General features: G+C 41.6%; 1 protein-coding gene across 3 annotated transcripts in view; it reads right to left on the bottom strand.

The window, feature by feature from the left end:
• LOC130914260 (raftlin-like) overlaps positions 1–18,231 on the bottom strand; it is a 228,887-nt gene that overhangs the window by 71,253 nt on the left and 139,403 nt on the right. For 2 of the 3 annotated variants that reach the window (XM_057833277.1, XM_057833278.1), the window contains one exon: positions 2,581–2,956. In XM_057833277.1, the coding sequence (XP_057689260.1) occupies positions 2,581–2,956 (376 nt within the window). Of the gene's footprint in view, positions 1–2,580; positions 2,975–18,231 lie in introns of all 3 variants that reach the window. The other variant, XM_057833276.1, reaches the window with a different exon arrangement.

The following is an 18,231-nucleotide window of genomic DNA, read 5'->3' as shown; positions in this document are numbered from 1 at the left end:
ATGACAACACCTGGGGAAATGCTAATATTCCATCATTTATCCATAAACGCATGCCTTTTGGATTCATATCATGCCACTTCTTGTAATTACACACATCGCAACAACAAGAAAATGATAAAAATTTGGATCGATTGTCATGCTAAAAGGACCCGCCCACGAGATCCCGGAAATCTAGCATATTGTGTGCGTGACGTCACTACAAGGAAACAACCGGCTCAGTGCTTAGTACTGAATGGCGGCGATGATAGCGGACAATTTTGTTTGTAGTTGCAGCGACGAATCCGACGTAACCAACATTCTTCTAATGGTGACGAGGAGAGTTATGAACCTTTCTTTGGTGTTTTGGGTTATCAATTTGAGCCCAAACGAAAGCCAATGCAGCCTCGTGAAAGGATCATTGAGAGGAGCAATCACACTGATGAAACACCGGCAACATCGTGTGGGAAACACCGAATGGTTTGTTTTGCATTTCTTTTTGTGAAGCTGATACACCGTGACCGCAAAATAATGTAATGTATAGAATAATTATCATTTATTGTGCTTGTCGCTCTGCCAACAGACACAAATATGAATGGGATTCGAGGATTTGTTCTATATATTTTACGAGCGATAATTTATACATGTGTCCAGTCCTATATCCAATGCGTTATATGTTTTTATTATAAAAGAGTACTCACTCTGGCCATTTCGAGCTTGGCTGCTCCGCTCCTTTGGTTAGCCTGGGGTGGTCTCATCAGAGCCAGTCGTCCTTTCTTGATATCTCGGGACATTTAGGTGGCTGCGCATGTATGGCGGCTACTTTCATCAGCAACTTCTTAGCAAAACTTGATTTCATTTGTCCATAGTTCGAATAGCTTTCAGGTGTAAAATGCGCACCACACAAAACCGTGCCGGAGGCTGGGTCTGCAAAATTAGCCGTCTTAGCACGGACGAACTTTACTCATTGTCTGCGTAGTCCAGCTCTTTTTCTCGAGTTTGGGAACTCATGGGTACTTCATTGCGACAAATGGCTATTTGTAGACCACATAGCATGACAGGTTTGAACCATTTTAGCGATTTTTTGATAAAACACGAACGCATCTCTCTCGTCGATAAACAACGATTGCACCTGCCTCGATCTTTCGTTTCCTTGTTATGACGTCTCCGCCCCATTCGGCTGTTTCCGGAATACTTTCGGAAATGTTCGTAGTTTTCTATTCATTTTCGATAATTGCTCATGAATGCGATTTATTTTTTTGTTAACTTTATTAATATTTGTTATCTTGCCTCATAACGGTTCTATTAATATCTCACAGCCCCTTAGTGTTTTAATACGCTCCTAAGCATATAGTCTCTCCACATTTCCACCTACTCTCCAGGACATAAACAAATGGGAAATAATTCACAGTTTACAAGTCCGTTGCACAGTCGGACAGGCGTGGTGCGAGAACAGAGATTTAAGGTATTAATGTTACATTTGTCTAATCTAAGCGAGACAGCTCTCTTGGGAAAGATCAATCCCAGCCTACCAAACTCTTCCAGTCACGTCTCTCCTCCTCTCTTTTGGCGTGCCAACATGTTCAGGATTAGCGCCGACAAGCCGGCAGAACCTCAGGGCGTTGAAGCGGGGGAACAGGGAGCTTGGCACGGGGCCTCCCCCTTCGCATGCCGTCTGGGCTCCCGTGAGCCAAGATGAACCAAGAAAGATAGAAAGATCTCATGGGGAGGCCCAGATGGAGACACATCATGCTATGTTATGTATAGGTCGTGCATTTCATATACAGAAACACCGTATACATGATGTGTTGTATCGAGAAGAAATATGAAGAAGTGGGTGTCTTCATCTGTTCTGCGTTATGATCACAAGCATTCTGGATAGATGAGAGGTGTAATGCACACGAAGCCTGCGAGGAACCCGACGAAACAGTTGCGGAGAATTTCACAGACGTCCTCGTGCTAATTGGGATTCTTTATAAGAATTTTTTTTTTTAAGCAGAATGATTGTTTTTGCGAAAGAGGATTACATCCCGAGGCAGACTGTTGTTGTGCAATGTTGAGGCAATAGTGGTAAAACATTCAGCTACAATCAGGTTTACTTCAACAGCAAAATGAAGGGTTTAGGGTCTGAGCTAGGCCGTGCTTGGGTCCACTTGACTAATGGAAGGACTCTGATACTGTACGTGTGAGGTATGTGTGTCTCATAATGCGATTGCTCCTTTCGTCAGTTATTCGTGATCACTACAAGTAAACAATGTAACTGGAAATAATTCACAGTTTAAACTCTGGTGGCTTTGTCCTTTCTCCAGTTAGACATTTTGACCTTTCACTATCTTAATTACAGCTCATTAGCTCTTTGTGTGACATCCTTATCGCGATTGTTTGGATTTGTCGGGCGGGATAAAAACGTCTGGCGTGTCTTTGGGGATCTACAAGCTGCGTGCAGGCTGGAGTGATGACCTTTGCGGACCCTCCACGGGCCAATTAGTGTAGCGGAAAGAGGGGACTGACTCGCAGACATACAGAACAACACTAACACTTCTTCTGGACTTCCTGCTCTTTTTATACTTAAATGCCTTAGAAGACAGGACGGTGAATGCTCACCGTAAGATCTCTGCAGGTATCTGGTCCTCGGCCTTGTCTCTGGTGCACCTTCCTTGTTGTTGTTATGAGACTGCGAGTCCTCCTCTGTCAACTCCTCAGATATCGGTGAAGAGGCAGCCGAAACTTCGCCCTGAGCCTCGGATTGATTTTCGGAGTTCTTGCACGTGTCTGTCTCCTTTACTGAATCGCCTTGGCGGGCGGGGCTGCAGGGGTTTGAGGGACTTCGGCTGCCCAGAGAGCCGAGTACAGAGCTGGGGCTGGAGTGGAGTGACAGCGAGGGGGTGTCCGGCTCTCGGATCATGGTGCAGGGTGCTCCGTAGGGTTCCTGCACAAAGCCCACGAATGTCACGCCCTGGTCGGCCGCGTCTTGGATCTGCTGTTGGGAAGAAAGACACTAAATCAGTCATGAAGTCAGCTCCATGCCGTTCCAGGAGGCCATTTTGGATGAATGAAGCAATTTTAGGGTTCATTTCCAGGAATTTTACGACATAATCATGAAGGGAAATGACTCGGCAATTTCAAATTTAGCCCCTGTAGCTAATTTGATTTAACAACATTAAAACTAGTAGGTGTGTCTCTTACTAGTACTGCCACAAAAAACTCGGAAAATCTACTATTTTACATTGAAGTGGCCATTTTCGGGGTCATATCCATGGATCCTTCAATTACAAATTGTCAGCTGATTAGCACCCACTGGAATTTTCTTTTTAAAACACCCCGAGTAGTTCGATGTGGAAATAAGAAATTTGGTAGTGTCTTCTGTCAAGGGTAAAAATACAAAAATGTAGATACACCCTCCCTAGGAAAATATAACAACGCTTGTATTTGTATTTGTATTTGAATCCTGAGTACAACACAAACTTTTTAACAATTCAACCCCCAAAGCCAGTTTCACTTATCAGCAGGTCACTTTGGTTGGCTTCTCTGTATGATAGACTTCCAATCGTGTGACTTTTCATCCTTCTGTTGTGAATTTAGTTTGTCATTAGTATGAAGACATCTAATCCATTTCAACTAGGAGGGCTGAATATTCATTGGCTGACAGCAGCCCTCCCAGTTCAAATGAGGCGGATGTTTATGACCATCAATGGCAGCCAAAGAGTGGGAAAAAAATCAAGCCAAAAAGCCGGTCGGTCATTTTGGTTTAAAGGGATAGTTTTAGCATTCCTTTTGTTTTATTTCCTGGAGATTTTTCCTTATTGATACAAAACATAAACCATGGACACTAAACATATGTGTGATGCAAAATTGCACCCTTAAATCTTCTAAGCTAGACCATACAGTGAGGAAAATAAGTATTTGAACACCCTGCAATTTTCCAAGTTCTCCCACTTAGAAATGATGGGTGGGTTTTAAATTTTCATGATAGGTGCTTGTCCACTGTGAGAGACAATCTTTAAAAAAAAAATCCAGAAATCACAGTGTATGATTTTATTTTTTTTTATATTTGTTTTATACTGCTGCAAATAAGTATTTGAACACCATTCTATTACCTAGAATTATGAGTCTCAAAGACCTGTTAGTCGCCTTCAAAAAGTCAAGACTTTTTGAGTCTGATTTTTTGACCTGTTTAAGTGGTTAGCTGCATATGAACACCTGTACATCCCATACACCCCAAAGACATGCCCAAAGTCACCAGAGACAGCATTGTAGACCTCTACAAGGCTGGAAGAGTTATGGGGCAATTTCCAAGCAGATTGGTGACGAAAGATCCACCGTTGAAGCAATGATTAGACAATGGAAGAAGCTAAACATGACTGTCAATCTCCCTCGGACTGGGGCTCCATGCAAGATTTACCTCACAGGGTCTCAATGATCGTAAGAATGGTCAAGAATAAGACAAGAACTACACAGGAGGAGCTTGTCAATGACCTGAAAGGAGCTAGGACCACCATTTCCAAGGTTACTGTTGGTAATACACTAAGGCATCATGGTTTAAAATCATGCACGGCACACAAGGTTCACCTGGTTAAACCAGCACAAGTCCAGGCCTGTTTTAAGTTTGCCAATGCCCATTTGGATGATCCAGGGGAGTCATGGGAGAAAGTCATGTGGTCAGATGATGTTGTGATGATGATGTGGTCACAGTAGGGATGGTGTTCCTGGGATGGAACTCAATTTTCTTCCTCCTCCAAACACTATGAGTGGAATTAAGACCGAAAAGTTCAATTTTGATCTCATCTGTTTTCCGAAATTTCCAGGTTCGCGGTGAATCAGTAACAGGCACACTTTTGCTCAATAGACGATGTTTATTGATTAGAAAATGCAGAATAAATGAGATTTATTGGTTACAATCCTACAAAAGCAAGCAAACAGATATCAAAAACAAGCAAACAAATGGTAACGTGATGCTAGATTTGAGTTTGTCAATCTCAGAATCCCCGCGTTACGTTACAGCACAACTAGTTGTCCCTTAGAAATGAAAATCGCTTACCGTGACAAACGAGTGGGAAGCCAACAACACTCCAGTAAAGCGTCAAAAGGACAAAAGCTGGGCGATCCGTACTTAATCCACCAGCAGACCTCGAAATTTCAGAAAACATTAGTGGGGTCACGTACGGATCGCCTGGCTTTGCCCCTTTGCCGCTTTACTGGAGTGTTGTTCGCTTCCCACTCGTTTGTCACGGTAAGTGATTTTCATTGCTAGGGGACACTTGGTTGTGCTGTAATGTAGCGCGGGGATTCTGGGGTTGACAAACTCAAATCTAGCATCACGTTACCATTTCTTTGCGTGCTCTTGTGGGATTGTAATCAATAAATCTCATTTATTCTGCATTTTCTAATCAATAAACATTGTCTATTGAGCAAAAGTGTGCCTGTTACTGATTCACCGCGAATCTGGAAATTTCGGAAAACAGATGAGATCAAAATTGAACTTTTCGGTCTTAATTCCACTCATAGTGTTTGGAGGAGGAAGAAAATTGAGTACCATCCCAAGAACACCATCCTTACTGTGAAGCATGTGGGTTGTAGCACCATGCTTTAGGGGTGCAGCGGTGCAAAATCCCTGCTGCAGTCTGTGCAAACCTTGTGAAAAGTTAAAGGAAACGTTTGACCTCTGTAATTGTTAACAAAGGCTACTGTACCAAATATTCACATTGATTTTCTCAGGTGTTCAAATATTTACTTGCAGCAGTACAATACCAATAAATTGTTTAAAAAAATCTTACTGTGATTTCTGGATATTTTTTTTAGATTTTCTCTCACAGTGGACAAGCACCTACCACGAAAATTTCAAACCCGCCAATCATTTCTAAGTAGGATAACTAAGCAAAATCGCAGAGTGTTCAAATAATTATTTTCTTCACTGTATGTCTTATTTGTGAATAAAACACTCATAGAGGCCTCTACCGGCAGAATCGTGGCGATGCAATATCGTCACTTTCCTTCAAACTCTTCTGTTTTTGTTCCACTCCTCATTCACTTGATGAGGAACTCACGCATGCAAGCACACTCGCATTCCCGTCGACTGGCATTTTATGTCGATATCGTAATTGCGCCACAGAGACAAATTGAGCCGTTTGTTGCCGAAGAAAGTTAATGGACGCCGTTCTCAGCATCAAAACACATCACACACAAACACACCACCGCTCGCATGCCCCCAAAAAGATGTCGGCAGCCCCCTCCTCCCCACCCCCCCGCCATCTCCATCTCCGAGATGGAAGAGAATAAAAATCAAATTGCAGGTTATTCACTATGAAATTAAATTGGAAAACAGTCAAACGGCTTCCCAGCCTTATTGCTTCACGCGGGGCGACGGCTGCCACGCCGCGCTGCTCCTTGCCATGCGTCCAAATGGAATCACACAGATAAAAGGTTGTTTTTCATTTAAGGCTAATGCAGGAAGAAGGGGTGATGGACGGGCTGATGGAAGGAGGTGGGGATGAGATGAATGGATGGCACCGGCGCATTTGAATGAATTCATTTTCAATAACACTATCATCATTAACATCATTTTATTAAAGCTCTTGTTTGACCAAGTAGAACACACGCATTAATTATAATAATGTTATACAAAGCACACCCACAGTATGAGGTCGGCAATCTAATGAGATCAGCTATCAAAACATCTGCCTAGAGGAAGATAATGCTCTCTATTGAATGACACTGCCAGTGAGGAATTGATTGAAAAATGTGTTTATTAACTTGTGTATTGTTCATCATTAGTTTTAGCCAGTAAGTGCAGTTATTTGGTTTTCTTACTAAGGGCATTTTACAATACCACATTGCATTAGAAAGTTAGCGTTTAATTTATTCACTACTCATTAGGGTTGTTCCGATCATGTTTTTTTGCTCCCGATCGTTTTAGTTTGAGTATCTGCCGATCCCGATATTTCCCGATCCGATTGCTTTTTTTTTTTTTTTTTTTTTGCTCCCGATTCAATTCCAATCATTCCCGATAATTTTTTCCGATCATATACATTTTGGCAATGTATTAAGAAAAAAAATGAATAAAACTCGGACGAATATATACATTCAACATACAGTACAGAAGTACTGTATTTGTTTATTATAATAAATCCTCAAGATGGCATTTACATTATTAACATTCTTTCTGTGAGAGGGATCCACGGTTAGAAAGACTTGTAATTCTTAAAGGATAAATATGACTTTGTATATTGTGACTAAATATTGCCATCTAGTGTATTTGTTGAGCTTTCAGTAAATGATACTGCAGCCATTTAACTTCTGCCCAAATGCATGATGGGAAGTGCAACCATGACTGTGCGTACAGGCACCAATTGATATATCTTCTCTGCGTTGGGAAAGAACATAGGGTGTTGAGAAAATTATCAACTACTACCTTTCTTCCACACATTGCCTCCCGCGTTATTTTTAATAGCTGAGAGAGGTATTGTAAGGCTTTAGCCACATGAAAAATGGCTCCAAAGGCTGTCAAAATTCTCTCTACTCATTATACGCTGCCTTTTAGCGCTATCTATAGGTAAAATGGCGTCTTTATAGATTGAACGCGACAATGCGTGAGTGGGTCGTGCAGCGCATGCGTTAATTATTTAACGTGATTAATTTAAAAATATTAATTACCGTCATTAACGCAATAAATTTGATAGCCCTACTTTAAGCCAAAACTACTCTGGATGAGTGTAAGACATTTTTGTCTGTAACGTTAAATACAATTAGAAAACGATTTAAAAATATATATATATATTGAAAAAAAAGGCATGTCTGATATTTTTTTGCCGATTCCGATACTTTGAAAATGACGTGATCGGACCCTATCGGTCGGCATCCCGATCGATCGGGGCATCTTTACTACTCATGATGTTGAATTGGGAGGGATGGCAAAAAGTGATCATGTTTCAGTGCCACTGATGACAAAATACGTTCAACCCATTGAGACTGGGAGCGTTCTGAACTTTATTGATATTCTTATGCTGTGTTCAGACCGACTGCGTATTTTGCCCGTTGCACGATGGTTTCCCATACAAAGTAAATATAATCACTGGTGGAAAGGCGATAGGTGTCGCCAGTCGCGACACAATTTCGCCAGTTTGAACACACCAGGTGATGTCATGCATTGAATTTTTGCACAGCGATGTATGCGACTGATTTCAGTGACGAGGAGGAAGCGGTCTTTCAAATATGTTATTCTTCTTCAGTTCCCAGAACCTTCCTCAACATGAAGTCAACTAAAGTCCGAACAAAGAGAAAAAAAAAAAAAAAAAAATATGAGAATTGAGAGATTTAAGTCGCAATACTACGAGAATGAAGTCATATATTGTAATATTATGACTGAAAAGTCATAATATTACTAAAGTCGTAATATGAGATTGAAGTCGTGATATTATGAGAATTAGGTCAGACATTGTAATATGATTGAAAAATCATAATATTAATAAAATCGTAATATGAGATTAGGGCGGTAAACCGAAAATTCACCGTTACCGAAATTCTTCACGATAACCGACGTAATTTTGACCATGTCGGTAAATTCAATAATTTAATAAAACAAGAAAATACAGTCTTTTCATCCCGCTTTGACTCTGTGTTGTTTGGCTACGTTCATTCCCCTTTAAGAAAGCAGTCAGTATGGTTACGTATGGAGTCACGTGGTTATCAGGAAGTAAACAAAAAAACAGAAGCACGGTAGGCTAACGCTAGGACCCTCCAGGACCTTAAGATGCTTCTTACGGAGCCACTCTTTAGTTGCCTTGGCTGTGTGCTTTGGGTCGTTGTCATGCTGGAAGACCCAGCCACAACCCATCTTCAGGGCTCTCACTGAAGGAAGGAGGTTGTCAGCCAAGATCTGGCGATACATAGCCCCATCCATCCTCCCCTCAATACGGTGCAGTCGTCCTGTACCCTTGGCAGAGAAGCAGCCCCAAAAAATGATGTTTCCTCCCTCATGTTTCACGGTTGGGATGGTGTTCTTGGGGTTGTACTCATCCTTCTTTTTCCTCCAAACACGACGAGCCGAGTTTAGACCAAAAAGTTCCATTTTGGTCTCATCCGACCACATGACCTTCTCCCATTGCTCCTCTGGATCATCCAGATGGTCAGTGGCAAACTTCAGACGTGTCTGGACATGCACTGGCTTCAGCAGCGGGACCTTGCGTGCGCGGTAGGATTTTAATCCATGACGGCGTAATGTGTTTCCGATGGTTTTCTTCGAGACTGTGGTTCCAGCTCTCTTCAGGTCATTGACCAGGTCCTGCCGTGTAGTTCTGGGCTGATCCCTCACCTTCCTCATGATCAGTGATGCCCCACGAGGTGAGATCTTGCATGGAGCCCCAGAACGAGGCAGATTGACCGTCAACATGAACTTCTTCCATTTTCTAATAATCGCTCCAACAGTTGTTACCTTCTCACCAAGCTGCTTGCTTATTTTCCTGTAGCCCATCCCAGCCTTGTGCAGGTCTATTATTTTATCCCTGATGTCCTTACACAGCTCTTTGGTCTTGGCCATTGTGGAGAGGTTGGAGTTTGTTTGTTTGAGCATGTGAACAGGTGTCTTTTATACAGGTAACAAGTTCAAACAGGTGCAGTTACTTCCGGTAATGATTGGAGAACAGGAGGGGTTCTTAAAAAAGAACTAAGAGCCGAAATATTTACTAGTTGGTAATGTATCAAATACTTATTTCATGCAGTTAAATACAAATTTATTATTTAGAAATTATACAATGTGATTTTCTGGATTTTTGTATTAGATTCCGTCCCTCACATTTGAAGAGAACATATGATACAAATTACAGACCTCTACATGGCTTGCAAGTGGGATAACCAGCAAAATCGGCAGTTTATCAAATACTAGTTCTCCCCAGTGTATCTACGAGATGCATCGGACACTACCTGCTACCACATTAGCATCATGCGGGCGTAGGTTTTAGCAATGTCGGCATAGTTTGTAGTGGCTGTCGGCTGCAGTAAGTTTTTTTTTATTTTTTTATTTTTCTTCCTCTACGCACGTGACGTCAGCGTGTTGTCCCACATTAAAAGTAGTCCGGGCAAAACGTGATGCTTAGAGCAGGCAAAATTAAGCGATTCCTCGAGGTGAATAAAATTACTCGGATCAGTTTTTATACTCGAGTTACTCGAGTTGCTCGAATATTCGTTCAGCTCAAATATTTAGTACATGTTTTGACGTACGCAGGGTGCCATGTTTTATGCGGGGCTCGGGGTGATGACATAGATTGTCACTGTCACTAGACGAACACTACCGGGTTACTCCAATTCCTTCTATGTGGTGAGACATCGCACATCGCACTCTAAAGTTGTTTTTTTCTTATTTCAGTTTGTACATGAGAGCCCTTTTAAAGGGAACCTCGGACTGCTCTCTTTTACTATACCTTATTAGAAACACATAACATTTTGCCAATGATTTAAAAATCTATAATATTTAGTATGTTTTGACCTACGGAGGGTGCCATGTTTTATGCGTGTAATGGATGGACGCTCGGGGTGATGACGTAGTTTGTCACTGTTACTAGATGAACACTACAGGTGTTCTGCAATTCCTTCCAACGCGGCGAGACGTCCAACACATGCACATATCGGTTAAAAGCGGCGAGTACTTACTAATTGTGGTTTTGTTGAGTCTTTTATTACCTTTTCATTGCCTCAAAATACGTTTTGCATGTGTTTCGCTCTCATACTTTTAAGCATTGTGTTTTCTTGTAGCTTTAAAGCAGATTGTTGATCTGTTGACCACATAAGTCATGTGGCATATTTAAACCACCCTCATTTGATATGACACCGTTTAAATATTTTCTTAAGGCATCCTTAGCATGTTCTGTCCGTATGCATCTAAACAAAACAAGCTGAAAGTGCACGGTGGTACTTTGGGTGTCAAATTCGCCTCTTGTAGACGTTTCACCGGTGTAGCATATTTTGGCAGAAAACCGTCCCCCCCCCACACACACACACTCTCGTCTCATCCCGTCTTTCCTGTTCATTTTGCTTTTGCTGCTCGTTTTGTGAAATATCGACAGTGCTGTCATGCTCATTCATGTTCCCCTCAGGTTCAAATTGAAAGGGTTGAATAGATGACATGTTTGTGTCACTAGAGTCATACTCTGGAAATCCGGCAGCGTAACCATGTCACATAACCGCCCTGCGACGTCAACAACAATGACGACCTACTAGTTAAACTAATTTTACAACTTGTATGAAAACGAAAACACAAAGAGGGGTTTCAATATCAAATTATTTTAACCCTTTAACACCTAAGCCTATTTTGGCCGAATTTGCATGCCTTTGATTTTGCCTTTATATTTCAAAGAAAAAACTGTTCACAATGGCCAAGTTGGGTCCCTTTTTTCAGGACACCTTGAACTCCATGTCCAAACTGTTGTTTTCTTCACTGACCAATTTTAATCCACATTTTGGACCCCAAAAGACAAAAAAATCCCAAAATCTTTTTTCAAAGTTTGTAATGTTGATGTCCCACTGACAACCAAACATGCTCTACCAACCGTTTTGAAGCTTGATAATATTTATTTAACTTGTTAGGATAAACATTCAATAGAAAAAAATAAGATTGAATAATTTTATGTTTGACAATTAAACACAAACAGCAGGTATGGTCATAGGCGTTTTTAGCCTTTACACATACTATGGTCAAAACAGGTTATGTACAGTGCAAATTAGTGAGGAAAAAAATTATATATATCTTCCAACACAAAAAGGGTTTGGAGGATAGCTCTTTGTGCAGTTAGGTATTGTACCCATCACCTTATCAAAGGTATATATGTACATGCAATCAAGCTTCTCGAACACACATCTATATAAAAATTGAAAAGATTCATAGTGAAGAAAAAAATATATATCACATTGAACATTGTATTTTCAAAAGTATTGACAAGTAGTTCAGTTCAATTCAATTTTTTCAGGCATGCGACCCAATAAAGTTTTTTTTTTTTTTGCGCACTCAATAAAGTTTGTTTTTGAACAGGTCACTGAGCTGCGTCACATACAACGTCACTCAGCCTACTCTTCCGTCGTTTGCGCGCTGCTGTCACTTCTACTTGTCGAGACGCCGACTAATCCGAGGAAAACAATGACAAATACAGCTCATCCTATTCCTTGAGTTAATGAAATAATGCATTAGCTGGAGCTAAATTTAGTTTTCGATTCATTCTGCAGGTTTCAAAGTCGCTCGCTCAATCCAACTGGCCGTTGCTTTCTTCGCGTGTCTCCTTTTCCTTAGTTGCCGCCTCGCTCGTTAATTTATTAAATATGTTCACATTAGGTTCGTCCTTCTTGACATCACAACGGCTCTTGGGATATGTAGTCTTTTGTGCTGCTTTCGGTTTTGAAAAAAGGACAAGAAATGATGGAAATATGGAGATAGACACATGGTCCATGCAGCGTTTTAATGCATATTTATGACTACAATAAAACTATAAAACTCAAATGACATTATCCCCCGTTTTACTTGGTCGATTGACTTCAAATAAAAACTGGTGTGGACGTCAACTTCTGTACTTTCAAATGAGAGCAACCAGGGGCACGTGGGTGACGTAATTACAGCGTTACGAGGCTTCAAAGATGATATGCGTAAACATGTCGCATCCGACACGTTCGGTGTTAAAGGGTTAACTCATCATGATGCTTATCTTTTAAGAACTAAAAAACTTTCTATCAGTGGATCTCTTTAAGAAAACAAATATGCAAGCATTTCCGAAACAGTGAATCATTTGTCATGCACATTCTGAAGTTTAGAGAAGGTCAAATCAAGTTCAAACGGAAAGGCAAACAGTACGCCAACTTTTTGTGAGTATTGTATGTATGCTATGTGCCTGGTGATGCAAAAAAGTCCTGCTGATGTTTGTGCAATGAACAGAGACCTCCTGGGATCTGAGATGATTGCTTGGGGTGTGACGGTGATATATTCATGACACAGTTGAGATATTTCCGTCTGGATCCGCCACCAACAGATGCAGCCGTCAGATGCGGCCTCGGGCGGGACCGTTTCCCGCGGCGTAAACACTGAGAAGGTGGCGAGAAGGTGAGCCAGACGTCTTTCAGGTCAAAGCACTTTGAACCGCTCGCTTTTCCCTTCGTTAGCCAAGATGATTGCCAGGCGGAAACACCTCAGAACAATATTCTGGAAGCATCCTGCCAGCGGGGTATCAACAATCTGGAATTCTTTCTGTTTTCTCCCAGTGACGGTATTACAGAGAAGGCATCTGAAGGTCAACACGGAAGCCAGCGGATAATGACAGAGATTGAGAGAAGGCCAAAATAATGATAGAGAAGGAAAAAGTCGTCCGTGTCTAGCTCACTCGGAATAGAATTCCGGCATTCCCGCTCAGCTCGGCAGATGAAAGCGATAAGCAGCGGTAATGAGGTCCAACAGGACGGCGGAGGCATGACTAATGGAAGGGCAAAGAGGGTTCGAGGGGGGGCCTCAGGGAGGTCAACATCACGGCGGTGCTTACATGCGCAGGAGATGATGATGAAGATAGCAGTGTTTGTGTCAGGCAGATATGAAACAAGATCAAGTTGCATAATAATCAATCAGCATTGTAATTTGAGTGAATCTTATTGTGTTGAAAGCATTGAATTGTATAATCTTATAACAGAAGTGAATCATATCGTGATTGGAGAATAGAACGTATCGTATATTGAGTCAATCCTGTTGTGTATGAAGCGCATCAAATTGGACTGTAGTGAATCATATCAAAAATTCAAGTAAATATGAAAAGTGAATGTCTGGTCAACTCATGTTTCTTTGTCCATATACGACCTAGGAGTGTCCCATCTTTGGCATCCCACGATTTGATTCGATTACGATTCAGGGTGCTGCGATCCGATTATTGAACGATGATCACTGTATTGACGGTTATCACGATTATCGATGCATCGTACGGAATGAATGAAATTGTAAATGCTGTGAATCCTATCGTATAATGGCTGAAGTGAATTACGTACAGTAAATTTTGAACTAGGCATGTGCGGTATGAGAATTTTGACGGTATGATAACCTTAAGCAAAAATACAGCGGTTTCACGGTATGATGATATATTCATTATCTCTAAAATGTGTTATTTTAAGATGTATGGGTTAAAAAAAATCAACAACAAAAAAAACTTTTTTTGCTTAAAATTTTTTATATTTTTCACAACATTCACAAATTGGAAGATCAACATGAATATAATGTTAAATGAAATAATAAAAAAAAAACTGAAATATTTTAAATAAATTTGAAATAGAACTTATGGACTAAACCCACAGTCACTGCTCAAGTTGGTAAAAATCAGAACAAAAATATTTTCCCTAAAAAAGTAAAAACACTTCTAAATAAAATATAAAAATATATATTGCAGTCACTTCACTGACTTATTTTTAGAGATTTGTTCATTTTCTACATATTTCTCAGTCTCTCTCAAGTTATCATGCAGTAATTTGAGTATGTTCACCTTTTCTGGGTAAATATAACACTACTACTATTAACTCATTTGCTCCCAAAAACGTATAAATACGTTCTATTTTTAATTGTTTCAGTGTCCCAAAGACGTATCTATGTCTTTTACGTTTTTTTTTTTTTTTTTCATAAAGAGACATCTTTAGGTTCTAATGCAACTTGGCTCCAAAGCACAATGCTGAAAATCCATTTTAAAGCAATAAAACTGGCCACTGGAAGGCAGTAGCGCATTTGGTAAGACCCGCAACCTGACGGCGGAAGACGACAGAATGGACGTTCAGGACGCCAGGCGGCGGACGACCGAGCAGAACAACCGGCAGGACGCCTGGGATGCCAGGCGCTGGACGACCGAGCAGAACGACCAGGACCACCAGTGCAGCGGACAATGCCGTTGAGTCAGTGCTGCTCGCGGAGCAGAGCCCGCGCTGCCGTGCTCGGCCGCTAGCATCCCCCGCTCGTGTCCCCCGCACGCTCCAGTGTCCCGCAACTCAGCCGGAGCGCACGGCCAAACCAGTTCTCCCTCAGGAACACAACATGCCCCACACAAGTTTCCCAGGGGCAAACTCCGCCACAAGGCAGTGGTCAACACAAAAGAAAGACTCAAAAAAATCCATTTTGATGAGACTCTACAGGCGGTGACGGGGGAAAAGCCCACCACGTCCGCTGAGACAGCCGCGGCGGCCACAACAGCGCCATCTCCCAGCCCAACAGTCCAGCCATGTGCGAACAAATTGTTACTTTGCTATCAAAAGCTCTATTTGTCTTGTAGTTTATATTATTTTGTAGAAGGAAAACATTATTCAAATGTTTGGGATGTCACAGAAGCAAAAATAGCTGTGTTAAAGTCAAAGTTATGTTTGAAATGTATGCTTTTACAAAAAGCTCAATTTCTCTGTTTTTCATCAGAAATTGGAAAATTGCTCAAACTAAGCTATTTTCTAATGCTGTTTTCTAAAGAATGGAAAAAGATATGAGCTAACTCTTTTTTTTCCTGCGGAAAGAGTCTAATCTTTCTTTTGGTGGGTTCCATATTTATATAGCAATAGAACAGAATTTTCCGTGGGCCTTGCAAAATCAGTCAAAATCCAGTAAAATGGCTGGGAGTGAATGAGTTAATATTAGTTGAGTATTAATGGGGAGAGAGAGCAAGAGATAGAGCACATGTGTATGACTCGTATCATTATTTACACAATCTACACACCGACCCACCACCTCTCAACACAGAAAGTCGTCAAATGCAAAAACCACCACAGCCACACCAATTGTATTATGAAAATGTTATTTTAAACAGATGTTTACAATGGCGGAAGACTTTACAAAAGTACGCTAATAGTGAGGAAACTAGTTAGCCGTCTTGGCATGCTAACTAGCTATATATATAGCTATATACACTCACTGGCCACTTTATTAGGTACACCTGTCCAACTGCTCGTTAACACTTAATTTCTAATCAGCCAATCACATGGCGGCAACTCAGTGCATTTAGGCATGTAGACATGGTTTAAGACAATCTCCTGCAGTTCAAACCGAGCATCAGTATGGGGAAGAAAGGTGATTTGAGTGACTTTGAACGTGGCATGGTTGTTGGTGCCAGAAGGGCTGGTCTGTGTATTTCTGATCTACTGGGATATTCAGGCACAACCATTTCTAGGGTTTACAGAGATGGTCTGAAAAAGAAAAAATATCCAGTGAGCGGCAGTTCTGTGGGCGGAAATGCCTTGTTGATGCCAGAGGTCAGAGGAGAATGGCCAGACTGGTTTGAGCTGATAGAAAGGCAACAGTGACTCAAATAACCACCCGTTACCACCAAGGTAGCCAGAAGAGCATCTCTGAACGCACAGTACGTCGAACTTTGAGGCAGATGGGCTTCAGCAGCAGAAGACCACGCCGGGTGCCACTCCTTTCAGCTAAGAACAGGAAACTGAGGCTACACTTTGCACAAGCTCATCGAAATTGGACAATAGAAGATTGGAAAAACGTCGCCTGGTCTGATGAGTCTCGATTTCTGCTGCGACATTCGGATGGTAGGGTCAGAATTTGGCGTCAACAACATGAAAGCATGGATCCATCCTGCCTTGTATCAACGGTTCAGGCTGCTGGTGGTGGTGTAATGGTGTGGGGAATATTTTTTTGGCACTCTTTGGGCCCCTTGGTACCAATTGAGCATCGTTAGAACATCACAGCCTACCTGAGTATTGTTGCTGACCATGTCCATCCCTTTATGACCACAATGTACCCAACTTCTGATGGCTACTTTCAGCAGGATAATGCGCCATGTCATAAAGCTGGAATCATCTCAGACTGGTTTCTTGAACATGACAATGAGTTCACTGTACTCAAATGGCCTCCACAGTCACCAGATCTCAATCCAATAGAGCATCTTTGGGATGTGGCGGAACGGGAGATTCGCATCATGGATGTGCAGCCGACGAATCTGCACCAACTGCGTGATGCCATCATGTCAATATGGACCAAACTCTCTGAGGAATGCTTCCAGCACCTTGTTGAATCTATGCCACGAAGAATTGAGGCAGTTCTGAAGGCAAAAGGGGGTCCAACCCGTTACTAGCATGGTGTACCTAATAAAGTGGCTGGTGAGTGTATATATTATATACTGTATATAGCTATATATACAGTTGTGGTCAAAAGTTTACATACACTTGTGAAGAACATAATGTCTTGGCTCTGTTCAGTTTCCAGTTATTTCTACAACTCTGATTTTTCTCTGATAGATTGAGTGGAACAGATACTTCTTTGTCACAAAAAACATTCATGAAGTTTGGTTCTTTTATGACTTTATTATAAGTGAACAGAAAAAAGTGATGAAATCTGCTGGGTCAAAAATATACATACAGCAGCGCTAATATTTGGTAACATGTCCCTTGGCCATTTTCACGTCAATTAGGCGCTTTTGGTAGCCATTCACAAGCTTCTGGTTGAATCTTTGACCACTCCTCTTGACAAAATTGGTGCAGTTCAGTCAAATTTGATGGCTTTCTGACATGGACTTGTTTCTTCAGCATTGTCCACAAGTTCTCAATGGGGTTTAAGTCAGGACTTTGGGAAGGCCATTCGAGCCATTCCATTACCACTTTTGATGTGTGTTTGGGGTCATTGTCCTGTTGGAACACCCAACTGCGCCCAAGACCCAATCTTCGGGCTGATGACTTTATGTTATCTTGAAGAATTTGAAGGTAATCCTCCTTCTTCATTATCCCATTTACTCTCTGTAAAGCACCAGCTCCATTGGCAGCAAAACAGCCCCACAGCATAATACTACCACCACCGTGCTTGACGGTAGGCATGGTGTACTTGGGGTTAAAGGCCTCACCTTTTCTCCTCCAAACATATTGCTGGGCATTGTGGCCAAAAAACTCGATTTTTGTTTCGTCTGACCACAGAACTCTCCTCCAGAAGGTCTTATCTTTGTCCATGTGATCAGCAGCAAACTACTGTTGAGCCTTAAGGTGCCGCTTTTGGAGCAAGGGCTTCCTTCTTGCACGGCAGCCTCTCAGTCCATGGAGATGCAAAACACGCTTGACTGTGGACACTGACACCTGTGTTCCAGCAGCTTCTAATTCTTGGCAGATCTGCTTTTTGGTGATTCTCGGTTGAATCTTCACCCTCCTGACCAATTTTCTCTCAGCAGCAGGTGATATCTTGCGTTTTCTTCCTGATTGTGGCAGTGACAAAACAGTGCCATGCACTTTATACTTACAAACAATTGTTCGCACTGTTGCTCTTGGGACCTGCAGCTGCTTTGA

The sequence above is a fragment of the Corythoichthys intestinalis genome, chromosome 4, assembly GCF_030265065.1.
Source record: "Corythoichthys intestinalis isolate RoL2023-P3 chromosome 4, ASM3026506v1, whole genome shotgun sequence".
In the NCBI taxonomy this organism is placed as follows: Eukaryota; Metazoa; Chordata; class Actinopteri; order Syngnathiformes; family Syngnathidae; genus Corythoichthys; species Corythoichthys intestinalis.
The sequence above is the reverse complement of the archived record's forward strand: the minus strand, read 5'-3'. Positions and strand labels throughout refer to the sequence as shown.